The sequence below is a fragment of the Coloeus monedula genome (genome assembly GCF_965178545.1).
Source record: "Coloeus monedula genome assembly, chromosome: 3".
Taxonomy (NCBI): domain Eukaryota; kingdom Metazoa; phylum Chordata; class Aves; order Passeriformes; family Corvidae; genus Coloeus; species Coloeus monedula.
Genome location: NC_138783.1, coordinates 44,944,406 through 44,961,231, shown reverse-complemented (window position 1 = coordinate 44,961,231; position 16,826 = coordinate 44,944,406). Strand labels below are relative to the sequence as shown.

Below are 16,826 nucleotides of genomic sequence, written 5' to 3'. Positions count from 1 at the left end.
AAGACTATTCACATGTACTTTTCCTTGGAAGAAAATATATAAACTGCCATTACAAAGATGGGAAATACTGTCTTTTAAAGTGCTAACATTCTTCATTCTTTGACATGATAGCGCTGTGTTGTTCCATATATTATGTTCTGCTTTTAAGGGGGAGAGCATGTGAAAGGTAAGCCCCAGCTCCAGTTTTAATCAACTTCAAATAGAAAGCTTTTCCCAGAAGGCACAGAAGGAAACCTGTAATAATGAAACAGTAGTTCATCTTCAGTTTTGTTCCGGTGTGGAATACTGTGTTTCTAGAACTTCCAGCATTATACCGGTAGCAGTTCCACATCTAACATTTTCAGAACCAGAGCTGTGCCAAATCATACAAATAAAGTTTTTGCCTTAGTGTGTGAAGAGTGCAATTACTGCAGTTCAAAAATGGAATGTTCAGACTTTTGAAAGAAAATGTATGAAAGAATTGTCATATATTAAAGTGATGGTTTAAAGGTGAAAATTGTAAACTTGGCAGCAGGGATGGCTATGCTTCTAAAATTATTTTGGGATATGTGTCAGTTGATCATTGCCGTGTTATACTTTGTGTAGTTTTTTGTAATACCACTTAACGCATGTTTGGCATCATTCCTCCATCACACTTGTGTAGTTTCATATATTATTAACACTGATGAATGCAACTGTCTATAGATGGGGGGTACCAGAGCATTTGTTTCTTATTCTGTAACTTGTTTAGGAGGGGTTTTCATTGCTAAACTTGTTTTCTGTCTTGTGTTTACTCTGCATGTTCTGAGCAAAATACACTTTTTCTACTTATATAGGGAAAAAGTAGCAAGTCATGAAAAAGTGTTTTTTTAGGAATGTAAATGGAAGTCCTGGATGCCTCTTACTGCTTCTAAAATGACAGCTGTCTAGGAGAATGAAATCACTTGGTATACTTTCTGCTTTATTATTCTAGACTTCGTCCTGCTTACAGCACACACTTCAGAATCATTATTCAAGGTTAAAATACCCCAAAGTTGAATTTCTGTCTGGTTTTAATCCTGTGTGTGTACAAGACAGTAAATGAAACACAAATGTCTTGATGTTTGCTCTGAATAGTACTCTTAATTCCCCACGTTGTATTAAACATAAAGAAAAATAATTAGTTTGAGTTTCATAATTTTAAAATATTTAATTAGCTAGTCCTCTGGTGGTGGGGTGGGGAAAGCACAGATTTTTGGAGAAATCATACTCTTGTTTTCAGTTGCATTATGTTCCTGGGCATGCATTTTTTACTCTTTACATTGGGAGCATTTGTTACAAAGATTAAACAAGAAATATAATTTATTGTATTTTTTCCAATTATAAGTATTAGTTCATTGTTACATTGTAAAAATAGAATAAGTTAGTTTAGGCAATTTTGCTTTACTGGAGGTCATGGCATGTAGCATAAATATCAGAAATAGGGTAGTTCAAGTGTTAGTAGTTACTGATAATATGTTGTGCCTTTAAGCCTGGTTGGATAAAACCTGATACATATTGAGCATAACGATGTTTTAAAGCTCAGTGCCCAGAACCCTGATGCTGCACTTGCATTTCTGCTTTATTGCTGTGGTAGTCGCAAAAGTACTCACAGGTTTGAAAGTGTTCATCTAGATATATGGGGGAGGGTAAAGGATTGATTATTGTATGTTGCTTGATTCTTGAGGTCTTGCGTGGGAAAACTGGTATTGTAGAATCTTCTTTATATGATTGCTTAAAAATCTACTGTATTTTTTTAAACTGCCTTCTATATTTAAAACTGTCCAGTGTGAAGGAAGCCAAATGGTGTATCTTTAAAGAATGTGGGAAAACTATTTTATTAGAGGTCTTGAGCTCTAAATCTTTTACCAGTTTGACACAGAGAACATGGTGTCTTAACTGTAACCTTATGCTACAATTATGGTGGAAATTGTGCAAGCTTCTGCCAAGCTTTAGAAGTGAAGTGAGGATGTAAGGTGCCATACTGACTGTAGGATTGGGCCAAATCATTTGTATTTGACGCTTGTCACTGGCCTGCTCTGGTTACCCTAATCCATTCCTTTTAGGATTTTGTTTCCTTTTCTGTATTCTAGGTTTTCTTTTGTTGTAAAAGGCTTTTAAGTTTTCCTGATGATGTAGAAGATATGAGCTGTATGAAACTTTATTTGGGGGTTCTAACACTAAATATGATGGAAATGGTTTAAAGGAAAGGAAAGATGTTAGATGCACAGTAAAAACCAGTTCTTTCTATGATGTGACAAGTTGTTACATACCTCTTCATATGTGTTTTGTTAGCATGTATCATGTATGTATGCTTAACCCGTTGTGTCTTTAAAAAGAATTTTCTGTCTCTCTCTAAGCAGGGGGGGAAAGAATCTGTTCTGGATTAATTCAATTTCATAGTTTCACTTTTGTTTAAGTACACAATAATTAAGTGACAGAGAGTACACAAGAGCTTAATAGATAGTTAGCCTTTCTGAACTCACAGATGTGTGCAAATACTAATGCAGAAAAGTAAAAGTAGATAAGTGCTCTTCATGGATTTACAGAGGGGGGAGATACTATTGTGGAAAATCAGGAAGATGTGGTTTGATCTCATGTTTCAATTTGCAGCTTTTAAGAATTTGGGAACTACCATAGAATTAAAACCCCCAAATATGACTCTTATAAACTTCATCTAAAATTCTTAAATGTTGTTTCAGAGTTCTGCTATAAACAAAACTAATTCAATGTAAACATTCAAATAAAATACATGCTTTAATGGAAAAAGTAATTCTGAAAGCCTGTGTTTTATTAAGATGAGTAATGTTATTTGGAAAGTTAGGTGTATTTTCTTGTATCTTTACTTTTAACTGCATAACTTAAAGGAACAGAGGTGAAATTAATGACATGCAGGGAAAGGCTAAATATGCAGGACAAAATTTCCTGGGAAAGGACTGAAGTTCAAATATGTATAACTTACATAGCAGTGCTTCCAGTAAAGGACTTCTGTTATGAGTTTAGAGAGCTCCTGCTTAGAAACAGGTGCTGCCCAAATCTGGTCCTGCTCTTATTGCAGGAAGATGTCATCTTTGCCTTGATTGTGACAAACCAAGAATAGGATTATCAGGATGTAAGTTTATGAAGAACATAATTATCTTGCCACAGTCATAAATCTGAATGGTTGAAGAGTCAGCCAGCATTTTCAGATAAGCTTGTTTGCTGAGTGGGTATGTGTACAGCTGCATGATTGTTACAGCCTTTCCAGGACTTGGAATATGCCTTTGGTTGTTTCAGCAGTTGCTTCATGTGCCTCAGTTAATGAAGTTCATTTATGGCTACAAGGATGCTTTTCAAAGTCTTCATCTTTTCTGCTTAGCAAATTCTCTTGGACAGTGACATCCACTGCAGTTGTGGGTTGAGAGTGGTGCCGTCATGGGGTGCTTAAATCAGCAGTTGCTCCTATCAGCTGCAGTTGCCTTAGTTTATACCTGTTCAGTCATTACAGTGCACTTCCAAACATTACTTTTCATTAATTGAAATTGTATTCTCAGTGAGGTATTGATCTGAGCAAGTCTGAGTAGAAACTTAAGAAAATACAGTCTAGTTACATTTATACTGTCAATGACACAAATTCCTTTAATAATTCCAGGTGTGTTACAGAAAATTAATCTCTTGGATGGTTCTGATTCCCTAATTTTGTAATAAAGATACTCAGATTTTGTTCTACTTCCATTTTCTGAGGTTCATCTTAAAACTGTTTGGACATCTGCATTTATTTTAGCTTTCACAGCTTGATGTAAACTGGAGTCACTCAAACTTTATGCATAAATGTATCCTGTCAGAGCATACTGATCAGTCAGGTGCTGATCAGATGCAAGATTTTGCAGAGCCCAGAATGAAAGTAAGTTGACCAAAATAAGTTGTTAAATAAGATGGAAGTAAAGTTACAAGAAGACAAGAACAAGATTGAGTAGAATAGGAGAGGAAACAGCTCTGAAGGTAGTCTGTAAAAAGTAGTGCCAAAGAATCTGATAACGAGTACATGTTCTGTTAACCTTTTAAAGAACTGGATGCATCAGGATGCAGAACTTCAGTTTGAAATGCACATTTCTATGGAGAAGCTACTGCTTGCTTAAGTGGAGTTTCTTTTTCAAGGCATTGAAAGTAATGTTTGTAGTGTATTAGAATGGATGTTTTTTACTTGTGTACATCAAAGGTCACAAACAGGTAACTGAAGTAACAGCTTTTATGTTTTAGTCTGTGTTTGCAGCCATTTTCTCATTAATGTGTTGATATTTACAAATTTGGCACCTGAGATAATTTTGATAGCTTGTTTGTAAATTAGTGGTTTTAATGTGAGAGTTACAGTGCGAGCTTGCACTTCGAAATCTGAATGAGCCATGATGAAAAACAGTACCAACAATCAATCTCTTTAATTAAAAATATTTAGTTTTGAATATGATTCCAAGTTACTGCCTTTGTATATAAGATGATATCAAAAGGGAGTTCCCCATTTCTCACGATGTGGTCTTGGCCTAGTCCTGTGCAAAGAAGTGTCACCACTGAGGCCTTTACTTTGCTCTCAAGTGAAGAAAATGATAACCAACTGGAGTGTCTTTATGGGAGGGTATATGGTGGAATGGTTAATAGTGTTCCTGACACTCACTAAGATGCCTGATCTGTTATTCAGACTTGAAATTATTTCTAATATAGAGCTTTTCAGTCCTCTTTGTTACATGTTAGTAAGTGTTTCTTTTGCTCTACATATGACTGCTGAGCTTAAAGCTTTTTAAAAAATGTTTGATATTAACTTAGAAAGCTGTTTCACTTTGGGTAGGAAGAATAGCTTTATCTTGCAGGTAGTAGTGACTTTACTAAAATAAGGAATGCTGTACATAGAATTTACAGCATTCTATGGTACTATAAAGCTGAAATAAATCCCGATAGTGCAGCTTTAGCAATATGTCCAGTTGTGCAAGGAAAGGACAAAAAGCCAAGTTTGAGTCCCAGCTTGCCAAGCAATGAAGCTTGTACAACAGTTGCAAATAGAGAAATTGTTCCTTTATTCAACATTGCTTTGTGGGTTTTTTGATAAACAGGTAAGTCTATGTCAGTATAGCAGTATGTGGTAGAGCATTTGCAGGTTACCCTGCAGTTTATTAATGCCGTTTGTTGTCTTTGTCTTGAAATACAGGTTCTGTTTCCTGTCTGTTTCAAATCTAATGTAAGATTTTCTGTTCTCTACCAAATACAGTTTTATTATGGTGGAAGCCAGAAGTTGGTATTCTGCATTGGTTATAAAGTAATCTGAGATGGAAGTTGTCACCCAGTAGAGTTAGTAAAGGAAGGAAATGACTTAATTGCACAAAGAATCACAGATCTTTTGACAGGACCAGAGACAACAGGTACAAACAGAAACACAGGGTATTCCTTCTGAGCATCAGGAAACACATTTTTACTGTGAGGGTGACCGAGCACTAGCACAGGCTGCCCGGAGAGGTTATGGAGTCTCCATTCTTGGAGATGCCACAAGCCATCTGGATGTGATCCTGGGCACTGGCTCTACGTGGCCCTGCCGAGCCAAGAAGTTGGACCAGATGTTCTCTAGAGGTCCGTTCTGACATTAACACGTCCATGATTCTGTCTTCTAAGCAAAGCTTTGAATTTATTAAACTTTATATGAATGAATGAACAGTTAAACTGTATTATGTACTTAGGTACTTGAATCCTTCCTTACTAGGTTTCATTTCAATGTAGATGTATGTATTTGGTAGTATTGTTAAATTTTACATTTTCAAATGAAGCATGTCAAAGATGAAAGCGCTCTAAGTGAATCTTGAGTTGTTGTTAATAAGGACTGTGTGATGTCTTGCCCTGCCCTTCCCCCAGCACAGTCTTATGGCTTCAGAGATTTTAGCCCCACAAAGATAATCAGTTCTGCTGTCATTATTTTGGAAGAGGAGGTTAGGACACTGGCCTAACTTGGCAACCTGCTGCAAAAATGACAGGTAAGGAACCTTACAGGAGGGAATGGGGAGCATTGTGTGAAGTTCTGTCAAGCCGAATTGCAATCACTTCAGAAGCTGTGTATTAGTGAGTTTCACAATTCTATAGGAATACTGTTTTTTTTTTTTAATTGAAGAAAATTGGATTATGCACAGTGTAGGAAGTTTTGCATGAAACTAGATTCCCCCTTAGTTTTTGGAAGATCCGAAATGTCCTCAAACTAGAGAGGTCATCACTACTATATATAAGTATTTTTCTATAATACAAAGCTTATGCTGATTTTCTGTAGTCTTAAAACTAAGATATGAGAAAATTGTCTCTTAGGCTTTGCATATACATATTTTTGATACTTTAAAACAATTTTAAATTATTTTAAAATAAAAAATTAGTCTTAATAGAAGTATGCCTATTTAAACATCCCTAAAATCCTAGTGGCTCTCTTAACTCCTTGTCTAAGTGTAGACTTGTTTGCATAGTGTGTAGCACAATGGTATCCTGACTTCTGTTGAAGTTGTAGAGCTGTACTGATCCTACTTAACTCTGTGCTAGCTGTGCTGGTTTAACTATATCTTGTTTACAGCAGACTTTTCTAAATCTGTTTCTGTGATAGGTAACCTCAGAGTTTCCAGAACCTGGCAAAACTATCTCATGAAATTTTAACTGTAGCTTCCAGTGCAAGTGCAGCGTTTTCAGATGCTTTTCATCTGTCAGGTTTCTTAAGTTTTCTTTGTGAATTCACATCTATACATCATTATTTCTAATGATGGGGGTTAAAGGTTATTCCTTTCTTCCTTTAACAGTTTTGTCTGTTTTAGCTAAAGTATCACAAAATGCTCAGAACTTCACATCCATGTAACATGTCATGTGAGTTCTGAATGGAGAAAGTTATATCGTTACTTGGACATTTTTCCAAGTTGCTCAGCATGAACTCAGTCATTGAAAGTAGAATTCTGAACATTGAAAGATATTTCTGCTGCATCAATGACAACATCTGTAAATGGATAATTATGAAAATCACTGATGAGCCAGCAATTCTGGTGCTGCAAGTTCAACTTGAAATGGGAGTGTCATGTATGGGAGGGGGCTGTATCAGAAAAATACAGGATTTTGTTGCTGTTTCATACAGAATTATCTTAATGACTCACAGTGCACAAAATTTTGCAAAAAGTATAATAAGTGTATATATATATAAACCCCACTTTGATTATATTGTCTTGCATCTAGGAATATAATGACTTGCAAACAAACAATTTTTATTGATTTTACAAAGTGCTTACAAATTTCAGTATCTTCGAATTCAGACCTTGCTAAAGCTGTACAGATGAAAACTTTTGTGTCTTCTGTTTAAATACTTTCAGACATGCTCATCATTCCCTAAATACTGAAGAAATTATCTGATTTCTGTATGGTGAAGATTTGCAATACAAGCAAACAGAAACAAATGTCCCTTGATCACAGATTGTCACTGGCATGGGTTCATTGTCTTACCACTAGTAACTGCCACCATTTGTTCTTTTTCAAAATCTGATCCCAGAAGAGGAATATTACTGCATTCACATTCCTCATTCTGTGTAACATGCTAACTTCAGGTACCCTACACCTTATAGCTTGAAAGTTGTGGAATAGATGTAAAATATTTTTAATAATCTTGCAAAGGAAATTGAATGCCTAGTTGGCTTAGCTTAAGTAGTATTTGCCCTTTTGTTTCTAGGAACTTAATTCTCCTTTTGAGTCCTAATTTGGTAATAGTATTTTTTTTCCCCTTAAATGTTTACTTGCTTCTACTTCTCTGCAAGTATGTGCACTTAAGAGAATTTGACAAACACAAGATTGGGGGAAACTGTGTTGCAGTTTGTCTTCTATAATCCCTGGCAGTGATGCCAGGTAACAATTGATTTAGTCTCTGATGGTTTTATTGTCCTCAGCAGGGACTACTCATAATTAAGATGAGCAGGTTTGGCCAGACTAAAGTTAAAACTAAGAGAAGAATGGGGAGGAGAAGATTGCTTGACCATTTAAGAATGTCTAGCACTGTGCCTTCTGTTAGTGTATCAGCAGCCAACATTGTTATCTGTTACCTTTTGATAGGTAAGCCTGAACAAATGCAAACATGAACACAGCTCTGCGGATCAACTCGGGTTCCCTTTGGAAACCCCAAATAAGTGGCCACAAGGGATTGTGTTTTCCTGAGAACAGCTCGGCATTGGAGTTCTTCTTTCTGTGTGCTGGATAGTGGTTCTGCTACTCTCAAAATGATACCTGTGCCTGCTGGTGCAAAATGCCATATTGTCACTTCAGTGGAAGTCAGAATTTACCTGTACTGCTGTTGTGTGTTGCTAGGTAAATTTTAAAGTAGACCTAGAATAAAGGGGGAAACTTAGGGGGGAAGCTCTTTGTTACAGTAGCCACCAGAAATCTTATTAATTAAAACTGAAACAAAAAAATCCCCTCAACCAAATCACAAAACCTGTTCTGTCAGTCAAGCCGGTGAAGCTGCCGAGCATCCGTGTGCAAGGTAAATGTGAAGTGTCCTTCGGTGTTGTAGTGTCACAGCTGTCCCTGCTCAGAATTAGCGCTGGTGGCCTGGAGCCTGTCCCACACAGCTGGTCTCTACTGGAGATACCCTGTTACGCTGAATATGTGTTACTTGAGATAGGTCCACTTAAGAGTTGGTTTTCAATTTTCCTTCATAATGGCACAATATATGCACGTATATATATATATCAGTTTGTGTGTGATGCCTCTCTTCTCTTCAGAACAGGCATGTTTATCATGCTGTTAGCATTGGAGACTATTTCAGATTCATTTTGCTTGGCACCATACCCACTTTGAGCTTTAATTTAAAGAAGAGCTTTATCATATGAATGAAAATGCAGCCTCTTACTTTGAAAACAGCTTTCTGTTGTGTTCCAACTTACTCTCAGAAATCACATTTTTCATCACTGGCTGCTTGGATACATTCAGCTCTAACAAAGAAATTACTGCTAATCATAAACAGTGGAGTTTGTATAGGTTTATACAGGGTAGAGAGGTCGGAATGATTTTAATTTTTTGAAGAGAGAGAATACTGAATAAATAGTGCAGAGGCACATTCCTAGTAAAAACCATACACATTTAAACACTCTCAGCAGTCTTACTGGCTAGTTTTAGAGCTTGTCATCAAAAATATACCATATTTATTTGGCTACAACTTTGTTACTAATATCTGCTGGTTGCCAAGAATATGTCTCACTGCTTTCTCTTCAGTAAATCTGGGTGGCTAAGAAAGAGAAAGTAATATATGCCGGCAGTTAAAGAAACTGGAGAGACTGTGTTAGGCCTTGATGTTTCTTGATCGGGGGAAAAAAGGGGGAGAAACTAATCACTGGGTTTTTCATATTAAAATACAGACTGAAAGATGTGCTGTTTGTAATTTTTCCCTTCCTGTTTAGATGGGTACATACCTATCAATAGCTACATTAATTTCACCACATCAAGGTAATGTCTCAGGACACTAACACTCGTCCAGATGACAGTTCCAGCCAGGTCCCTATGACTGACAATTCATTACTATAGCTATTACTGCATTTGATCTGCTAAATGATTGTAATATCAACACTTGCAAAATTATAGCTCTAGGTAGGAAGGGTTAGTGGGCTGTGCTCTGTCATTTGTGCTTTAGGAAGAAAGTATCTATATTGCTGCATGTCTGGTACAGAATAGATAACAAAACTTTTGATCTGATAGCAAGCTGCACCATGGGGTGGGAGGAGAGATAGAAAGGAACCAAATGGGAGGACTGACAAATTAACAGCACATTTAATAGGTCTCAGACATTAAATCATGCCAACTTAAAAGCGGTATTTATTCTGAGCTGCAAGTATTGGCCTGTTTTCAATGGTGTCTGATAAGGTAAATGTTACCTTTATTGTAAATGTTTGTGGTTGTGTGTTGTAATTTACACGTATGTCACTTCTTGAGTTGCTTTTTGGGACCGTTCCTGAAGTGAAGCCAGCCTGAAAGGTGGAACCTGTGTGTGGCTTTCCGAAGGAATTCTCTCTGTAACAAATACTTTGCAGGGTGTGCTAAGTCTTATGATCATCAAGCAGGACCTCAAAATGTTGGAAATTTGTTTTAACAAGTCTTTACATGAGAGTATGGGGAGTTCTTCACCCCTTTGTGCTGCTGTAATCAGGATCTTTCCAGGCTGTCTTCTCTGTAGACATTTCATTAGGGTTCTCAGGCTCTGCAACACATTTCTGTGCCTGAGTAAGGGATTACGCTAAGCCTATCGAACATTGCAGTGCTCACATTTTAAGTTGGAGACATTTATGGAGAAGAGGTGATTTTAATTCCAGGAGGAGGGAATGTGTCTACAGGTGAGAGCTGTTTTGAAGCCTGAATGGCTGGGGCATGGAGCTGTTGAATTTTAAACACTTTGGATAGTTGTTTTGCATGTGTACTCTATGAGAAGACACACAGCATGCAAGATGGATACCCTTATTAACACTTTCATTTAGGCATTTTAATAGAATTCCAATAATTTTAATTATTAATTAGTAAAAGTAATAGGAATAATATTGACTAGCTGTTCTTCCAACGGCACTTACTGCAAATACAAGCAGATCTGTTGCAGAAGTTGTAGAATTATGGAAGTCCTACACTTTTGCATCAATTTCTAATGCTTGTAGTATTAAAATGTTATTTTAATGATACTTGTACGCAGTTCTGTTGTGAGATGTTATTATAAAGTGGGACAACATTTTACTCCAGCTCAGTTTAGTTGTATTATTTTGATAGATAACTTCACCCCTAATAAATAATGTATGTACAACAAGAGGCTGCAGAAAGAGGAGGAGACTGTAGTGAGAACTGTTAGTTCTCAAGTGTAACTAATAACTCGGTGTTGTGTGCAGGGATCCTGATCATTTTAGTGGCACTAATATTAGAAGAATGAAATGTCACTTTGGCCACGTGCCTTGGCAGGCCTAGAAGATAACATGTAGTATGTCTTCTGTCACATGAAGTATGTATGTTTTAGAAAACCTCCAAAGAGAAATGACTTGGGGCTCTTTGGAGCAGAACTGCACTTAAATCTACTCCAAGCAGAAATCTGAAAATCTAGGAACTTGTTAATGTTCTTGGAGCAGCTGTTTAACTGCTGAGGTAGTAAAAATTTAAATAAAATCTGGGGACAGATGTGTGGAAAAACAATTAAGTGGTAAGAATGGGTAGAGAATAAATGAATTTTTTCTGGTAAACGGAAGTTTTATTATGGTTTATTACTCCATATATAATGGGTTTTTAAAAGAAAAGCTACTACATTTTCTCTTTTAAATGTCAGTTATTTACTGTCTCTTTATTTTTTAGGTTACTATTAAAATCTTAAAATGCAGATGAAGACTGGCTTGTGCAGAATCCTTCTGCTATCTTATGCAGACAAAGGGAATCCTAAACCAGGTTTTAGTACAAGGTACGTATTAAGGTACGTGGCTTTATCCACCAATTACTGAAACCGGTACCCCATTTTTTATTCAGATTTGTGATTTGATGTAGTTGTGCTTCTACGCTTCAACTAATACTTGATTTCAGATAATATAATTCCTGGCATAATTCCTGCCATGTTTTTAAAGGACTTGAAGCATAATGTACACAGACAACTCAAACTCTGGCCAGCCATGTGTCTTGCATCCAAACCCCATAGTGCCACATTAATATGATGCCATGTCTGAGCTGCTGGATGTTACTGATACATTGCACTCAGAATCCCATTTGTTCGTACTACCAACACAGCAGTTAGTGATTCTGAACCGGCTTTGGCATTAATCAGAGGGCTCTGGTCTGAAAGGCTGTGTCCATGCACTCTGGGAAGCCTGGGGCACAGTTTGGTTTGCATGCACACAGGTGTGTAGTGCCATCTGCCCTGGCTGTGGGCAGCATCTCAGTGGGGCTGATAGACAGCAAGGTTTTAAAGGGAGTCCTATGCAGCTAAGTTCAATAGTTCTGGTGGTTCCAAAATTCCAAAATATCAGTTGTTTTCATAAAGTAAAAGTAAATTTAAACACTGGTGGGATTTGACCAAGATGGTAAAGCAAGAGAAATTTGTATTAATTCTCCTGTATTTGTTTGGCTTAGTAAAAGGACTGAGAGCTGTCTCTGTAGTTGTGTTAACAGTAAATAAGAGAACTGGATATATAAAGGACAAGAACAATTTATCTATTTTGTAATCACATGTAAAAGGTGCCCCTGTCCATGGCAGGGGTTCAGACCAGATGATCATCCCTCTCCATGTGCCGGCATCTTTCTTTGTAAAGCAGGATACCTTTGGCTGCCTTTGTGGCCAGGTTGCACTCTTTGCTCAAGGTGGTTCTTGGACTTGGTGTTCACCAGGACCATCATGTCCTTACCTGCAAAGGGGCTTTCCAGCCAGTTGGCCTCCAGCCTGTGCTGGTGTCTGGGATTATGTCTCCACAGGTGCAGGATTTGTCATTTCCTTCTGTGGAATTTCATGAGATCCTGTGAGCCCATTTCTCCAGCCTGTCAAGGGATCACTGGATGGTGGCATGACACTATAGCCTTAGCAGCCACTCCTCTCAGCGTTGTGTCACCTGCAGACTTGCTGAGGATGTGCTGTCCCATCAGCCAGGGCAGAAATGAAGATCTTGAAAAGGACTGGCCTCAGTACAGGGATACTCTGCTAGTCACTGGCGTCCAAGAGAACTTCATGCCACTGACAACCTTCTAGGCCCATCTGTTCAGTCAGTTTTCAGTCTACCTCATGGTCCACTTACTGAGCCTGTAGTCTCTCAGTATTATGGCAGGGTCAAAATGGTAATTGGAGACATTATGGTAGTGCCAAAAGATTTCCTAAGCCAAGGTAGACAATATCCACTGCTCTTCCCAGGTCTACTGAACTGGTCACCTCATCAGAGAGGCTCTCAGGTCGGGATCCTTAAGAATTTGCAAATGACCTTATTTGTAAATCCATGTTGACTGCTGCCCACTTACCTTCTTGCCCTTCTTAGTCTGGAAATGGTTTCCTAGAGCAGTTGGTCCATCACCTTCCCAGGGCCTGTAGTTCCCCAGGTCCTCTTTCCTGCCCTTCTCAAAGACAGGAGTGACTTTCACTTTCCCCTGGTCCTTGCACACCTCTCCCAGTCACCATGCTCGGTCAGCAATGGAGAGTGGCCTCGCAAGGCCAGCAGCCAGATCCCTTAGCACTCATGGGAGCATCCCATCAGGCTCAGCACGTGTGACTTGCCCAGTTTGTGTTCCCTAACCTGGATCCTGTCACCTTGATACTGGGAGGGGCACTGAGGAGGTGGAAAAATGGTTGCATACCTTGTTTTGTGGTCTTGCCTTGCCCTTTACTAAGGAGTCCTGTTATTTTCTAGCTGTAGTAAAATCACAGTATAAAAGTTATCACACAATAATGTGTAATATAAACCAGACTATAGAAATAAGCAAGCTACAAGCATTTACTCACAAAATCTAAAAAAGAGAAGCTGCTAAAGCTCTTCGTCAGAAAAGTAGGAGTAACAGAGAATTAATTTTTTCAGAATTTGATTCAAATGGGATGTTTTTTATCCAGAGGACATTTGGGAATTCAGTCTTGCTTGTCACTACACATGAGAGTGCCACTGTGCAGTTGGGAATCTCAGTGTTTGGCAAGTTTCCCAGGCATCTCAGAATTTTTCTGTCAAATTAGTTTCCTTCCTGTGATGGTCAAGGTTCCTCAGAGATACAAGTGTTCCTTTCACTGGCTAAATAACAACTCCTTGTCTCAATGAAGTGATAAAAACCTTTCTTCCTCTTTCCACATTCCTCACTTGTGTGGACTTCAGACTGCAGTGTGAACCTGGCTGACAAAGTGTAATGCCCTGATAAAATTGTGTTAAGTGTTGTGCCAGGCTGCCTGTTCCTGGGGTTCCTGAACAGAGGGAGCTCCAGGTAACCTTGGGGAGGGCTCTCTGAAAAATTGCTGACATTTCTCAGCTCTTTATTCGACTGTATTTGCTGATGTGTTGCTCTGTTATTTGCCATTTGAGTCTTCTGAAGTGCTCTACTTTGATGACAAAAGTACACTTTCAAAGAAGTTATCACTTAAGTGTCTCTTGTAACTCCTCAGCCTGAATCATACTGACTTCTTGGATATGTTCCTCTCCACTGACTGCATTAGGTTTCAATGAAAGCCGCTGGTGGCTGGACACCCTCAGAACTGAAGACGGCTGTTACATTTTGATGATGTGCAAAATGCTGCTCTGCACCTTGGGAGTTACAAGGACCAGACCATCGGATGAGAATGTAATTGTGTACCTGTTAGAACTTCTGTAATGGTACATTTTGTGCTCAGTTTTCAGTTTGTTAGTACTATTTTTGTGCTTGACACATGTATCTTTTTTTCTTTGGTATCTCTGTGCTCTTGGGCACACAAATAATGCTGTTATATAACAAAATAGTAACTAAATCTGTCACACCTGGCTGAAGGTTGGAGAAGGGTGAACTGATCATTCTCACTTAAGCTGTTTTCTCTCTGCTTGCAGCCAGGCCGGACCTGTGAGACCTGAGGGCAAAGGGCTGTTTGAAATGATAGAAAGGGACCCAGCCTGGAGGTGACGTGTCCCCCACCAATACCTCAGCTTGGAAAAGACATGAGAAGAATGTGAATACAACATCTGCTTGTGAGCTCCAAGACCTCTTCCTGCATGAGGAGACAAGTTACAGCTTTTGTGATATTACTGTCTTCAGCCTTTGACACAGAAGGTGGTGCCAGTCCAGCATTTCATAGTAAAGCTGATGTTGGCCTACTTTGATGTAACCGAGGTACTGATGTCCTTTTTGTCTAGACTACACTCAAAGCAGATTTTCTTTCTAGAAACAGCAGTGTTAAGGGAAATAAATGGGTGTCAGTAAAAGGATTAAAGTTTGTACATGCTACAAGAATAATAAGAGTAAATGATATATTAAATGACTGCTCCTTGGTTTAAATGATTGCTGTTGGACTTAAAAAATGCCTTTAAATAAGTACAAAAATATTTTCAAGCCATACAATATATGACAAAAAATAGGAAAGTGGTAGGGTTTAAAGAACAAACAGTAATGTGGATTGTGTTTATGCTGCAGTAGTTCAGAACAAAAATATTAATTACCTAGAGAAAAATTATATGAGCCAGTGACAACTGAACAGAACTCGAAGGAAATGTTAATCCAAGGGGAGGTTACAGCTGCAGCAAGCTGTCTGTACAGTTGAGTAGGAAGTTATGCTACAAATACTTGCTGTCTTAATGTAGCCCAATAAAAAGATGAAAAAACATGAACGAATAATGAAAAATTACCTTTATGTGGTGTGATTTGAACATTGGCCTGTAATGTATCACCAGGGTTTTTTTTCAGTGTTTCTACAGCTATTGTAAAACTGTTTCAAAGTAAATGAGTAACAGGATGTTTATTTTCTATTTCCGGAAATCATCAAGGCAGTGGACATGAACTGAAGGCTTGACAGGAACCTCACCCAGTTAAGTCCTGCAGTGGGAACTGAATTAAGTTGATGCAGTTGTAGATCCTGGGCACACACTGGTGGTGAAGCAGCTTTGTGGAGGCTGATCTGGGGCCCTGAGGGACAAGTGAAGATTAAGGTGTCCAACCACATGCTGGGCTCCATTAAAAGATCACGGCTGAGCAGGGGCCAGAAGAGCAATCTCTCCTCTCTGTTCAGCACTTCCGAGACTGCAGCTGAAACACTGTGCCCAGTTCTGGGTTCTTGAAGACAAGACAGATGTGGGAACAAGCCCCATGGAAGCCACTGGGTGACCACTGTTTCAGTGCACAAGTGTGGCACCATACCACTAATAAACACAGTGCAAGTCAGTACTCTGTGGCTGTACTTACCTGGACTCCCTGCACTGTGGAACCACTGGGGGCTTCCTGGTAATCATTTGGTTTCAGGAAGGGTGGATGCAGGGGACTCGGTCTGGGGGACTCACTTGTGCTTTTAGGGATCTTAACCCTGCTATTCACAGAAAGAACTATTCTGATACTGACACAGCAGAGCTGACAGATCCAGGAAGGTGAGGGAGCTTTCAAAGCCTTTAAATCTCCTGTGCAAGCTTTTCCAGATGGGAAAGTCTCACCCAACCTCGTAAAGGCTTTTTGAGAAAAACAAACTGTCAGCACAGCCTTTAGAGGTGGGAGGGGCTGGGACAGCACTCTTCCCCACCCCACGCCCACTGGATGATTGTATTCAGTGTAAGACATGCAGCTGCTGTAACAGGCCTAACAGGGCTTTCTTCCCCTAATTCATTGTCTCTGTTCTTGGCTAGGGAAAGTCCGTACAAGTAACAGCTCCAGGACCCAAGACTTCTCATGAGAAAGTCGGAGTCTGTGATACAGATGGAGATGTCAGCACATGGGTAATCATGTCCCCTCAAGCTCTGGTGGCCCATGCCCACACAGTTGCAATGAATCCAGTTTTGGAGCAGGCACTCATCTCCCTGTGTATGTGACAATGTCTTAAGTTCCCATGCACATGATTTGGGTCATCTCAGCAGCAGAGCTGTGTCTTCCCTTAAGAGCAACAGGCACACCAGAGGAGGGAGGCAATGGGAAGGTCTGACACTGCTACTGTAATTGCACCAGTGCCACCAGTAACTGATCAGAGGAGGTCCTGACACTTCAGATCATACAGGAAATATTACAGAAATTCTTGGAAAAAGATTCATTTGTAGCTATCATGCATGACAGGTGAGACTTTGCTGTGGAAAAAAGGTGACTTGAAATCAAAAAGAACCATCTTTTGCCTGGTCCCTTCCTCCTGGCTGCTATACTTGAGGTATCTGAGATTTGAGAGACCGCTTTTAAACCTT

At 39.0% G+C, this 16,826-nt stretch overlaps 1 protein-coding gene across 4 annotated transcripts in view; it reads left to right on the top strand.

Moving 5' to 3' along the window:
• Positions 1–15,758, top strand: part of PSPC1 (paraspeckle component 1) — a 59,332-nt gene extending 43,574 nt beyond the window's left edge. The window contains exons 7-11 of one of the 4 annotated variants that reach the window (XR_014226287.1): positions 8,074–8,325; positions 11,335–11,449; positions 14,144–14,268; positions 14,508–14,787; positions 15,438–15,758. Coding sequence is in view for 1 of the 4 variants with exons in the window: in XM_082278390.1 (XP_082134516.1) it covers positions 8,074–8,175 (102 nt within the window). In the remaining 3 variants the exon portion in view is untranslated. Of the gene's footprint in view, positions 1–8,073; positions 10,506–11,334; positions 11,450–14,143; positions 14,301–14,507; positions 14,788–15,437 lie in introns of those variants that run through there. The other 3 variants (XR_014226288.1, XR_014226286.1, XM_082278390.1) reach the window with 3 other exon arrangements.
• The last annotated feature ends 1,068 nt before the right edge of the window (positions 15,759–16,826 follow it).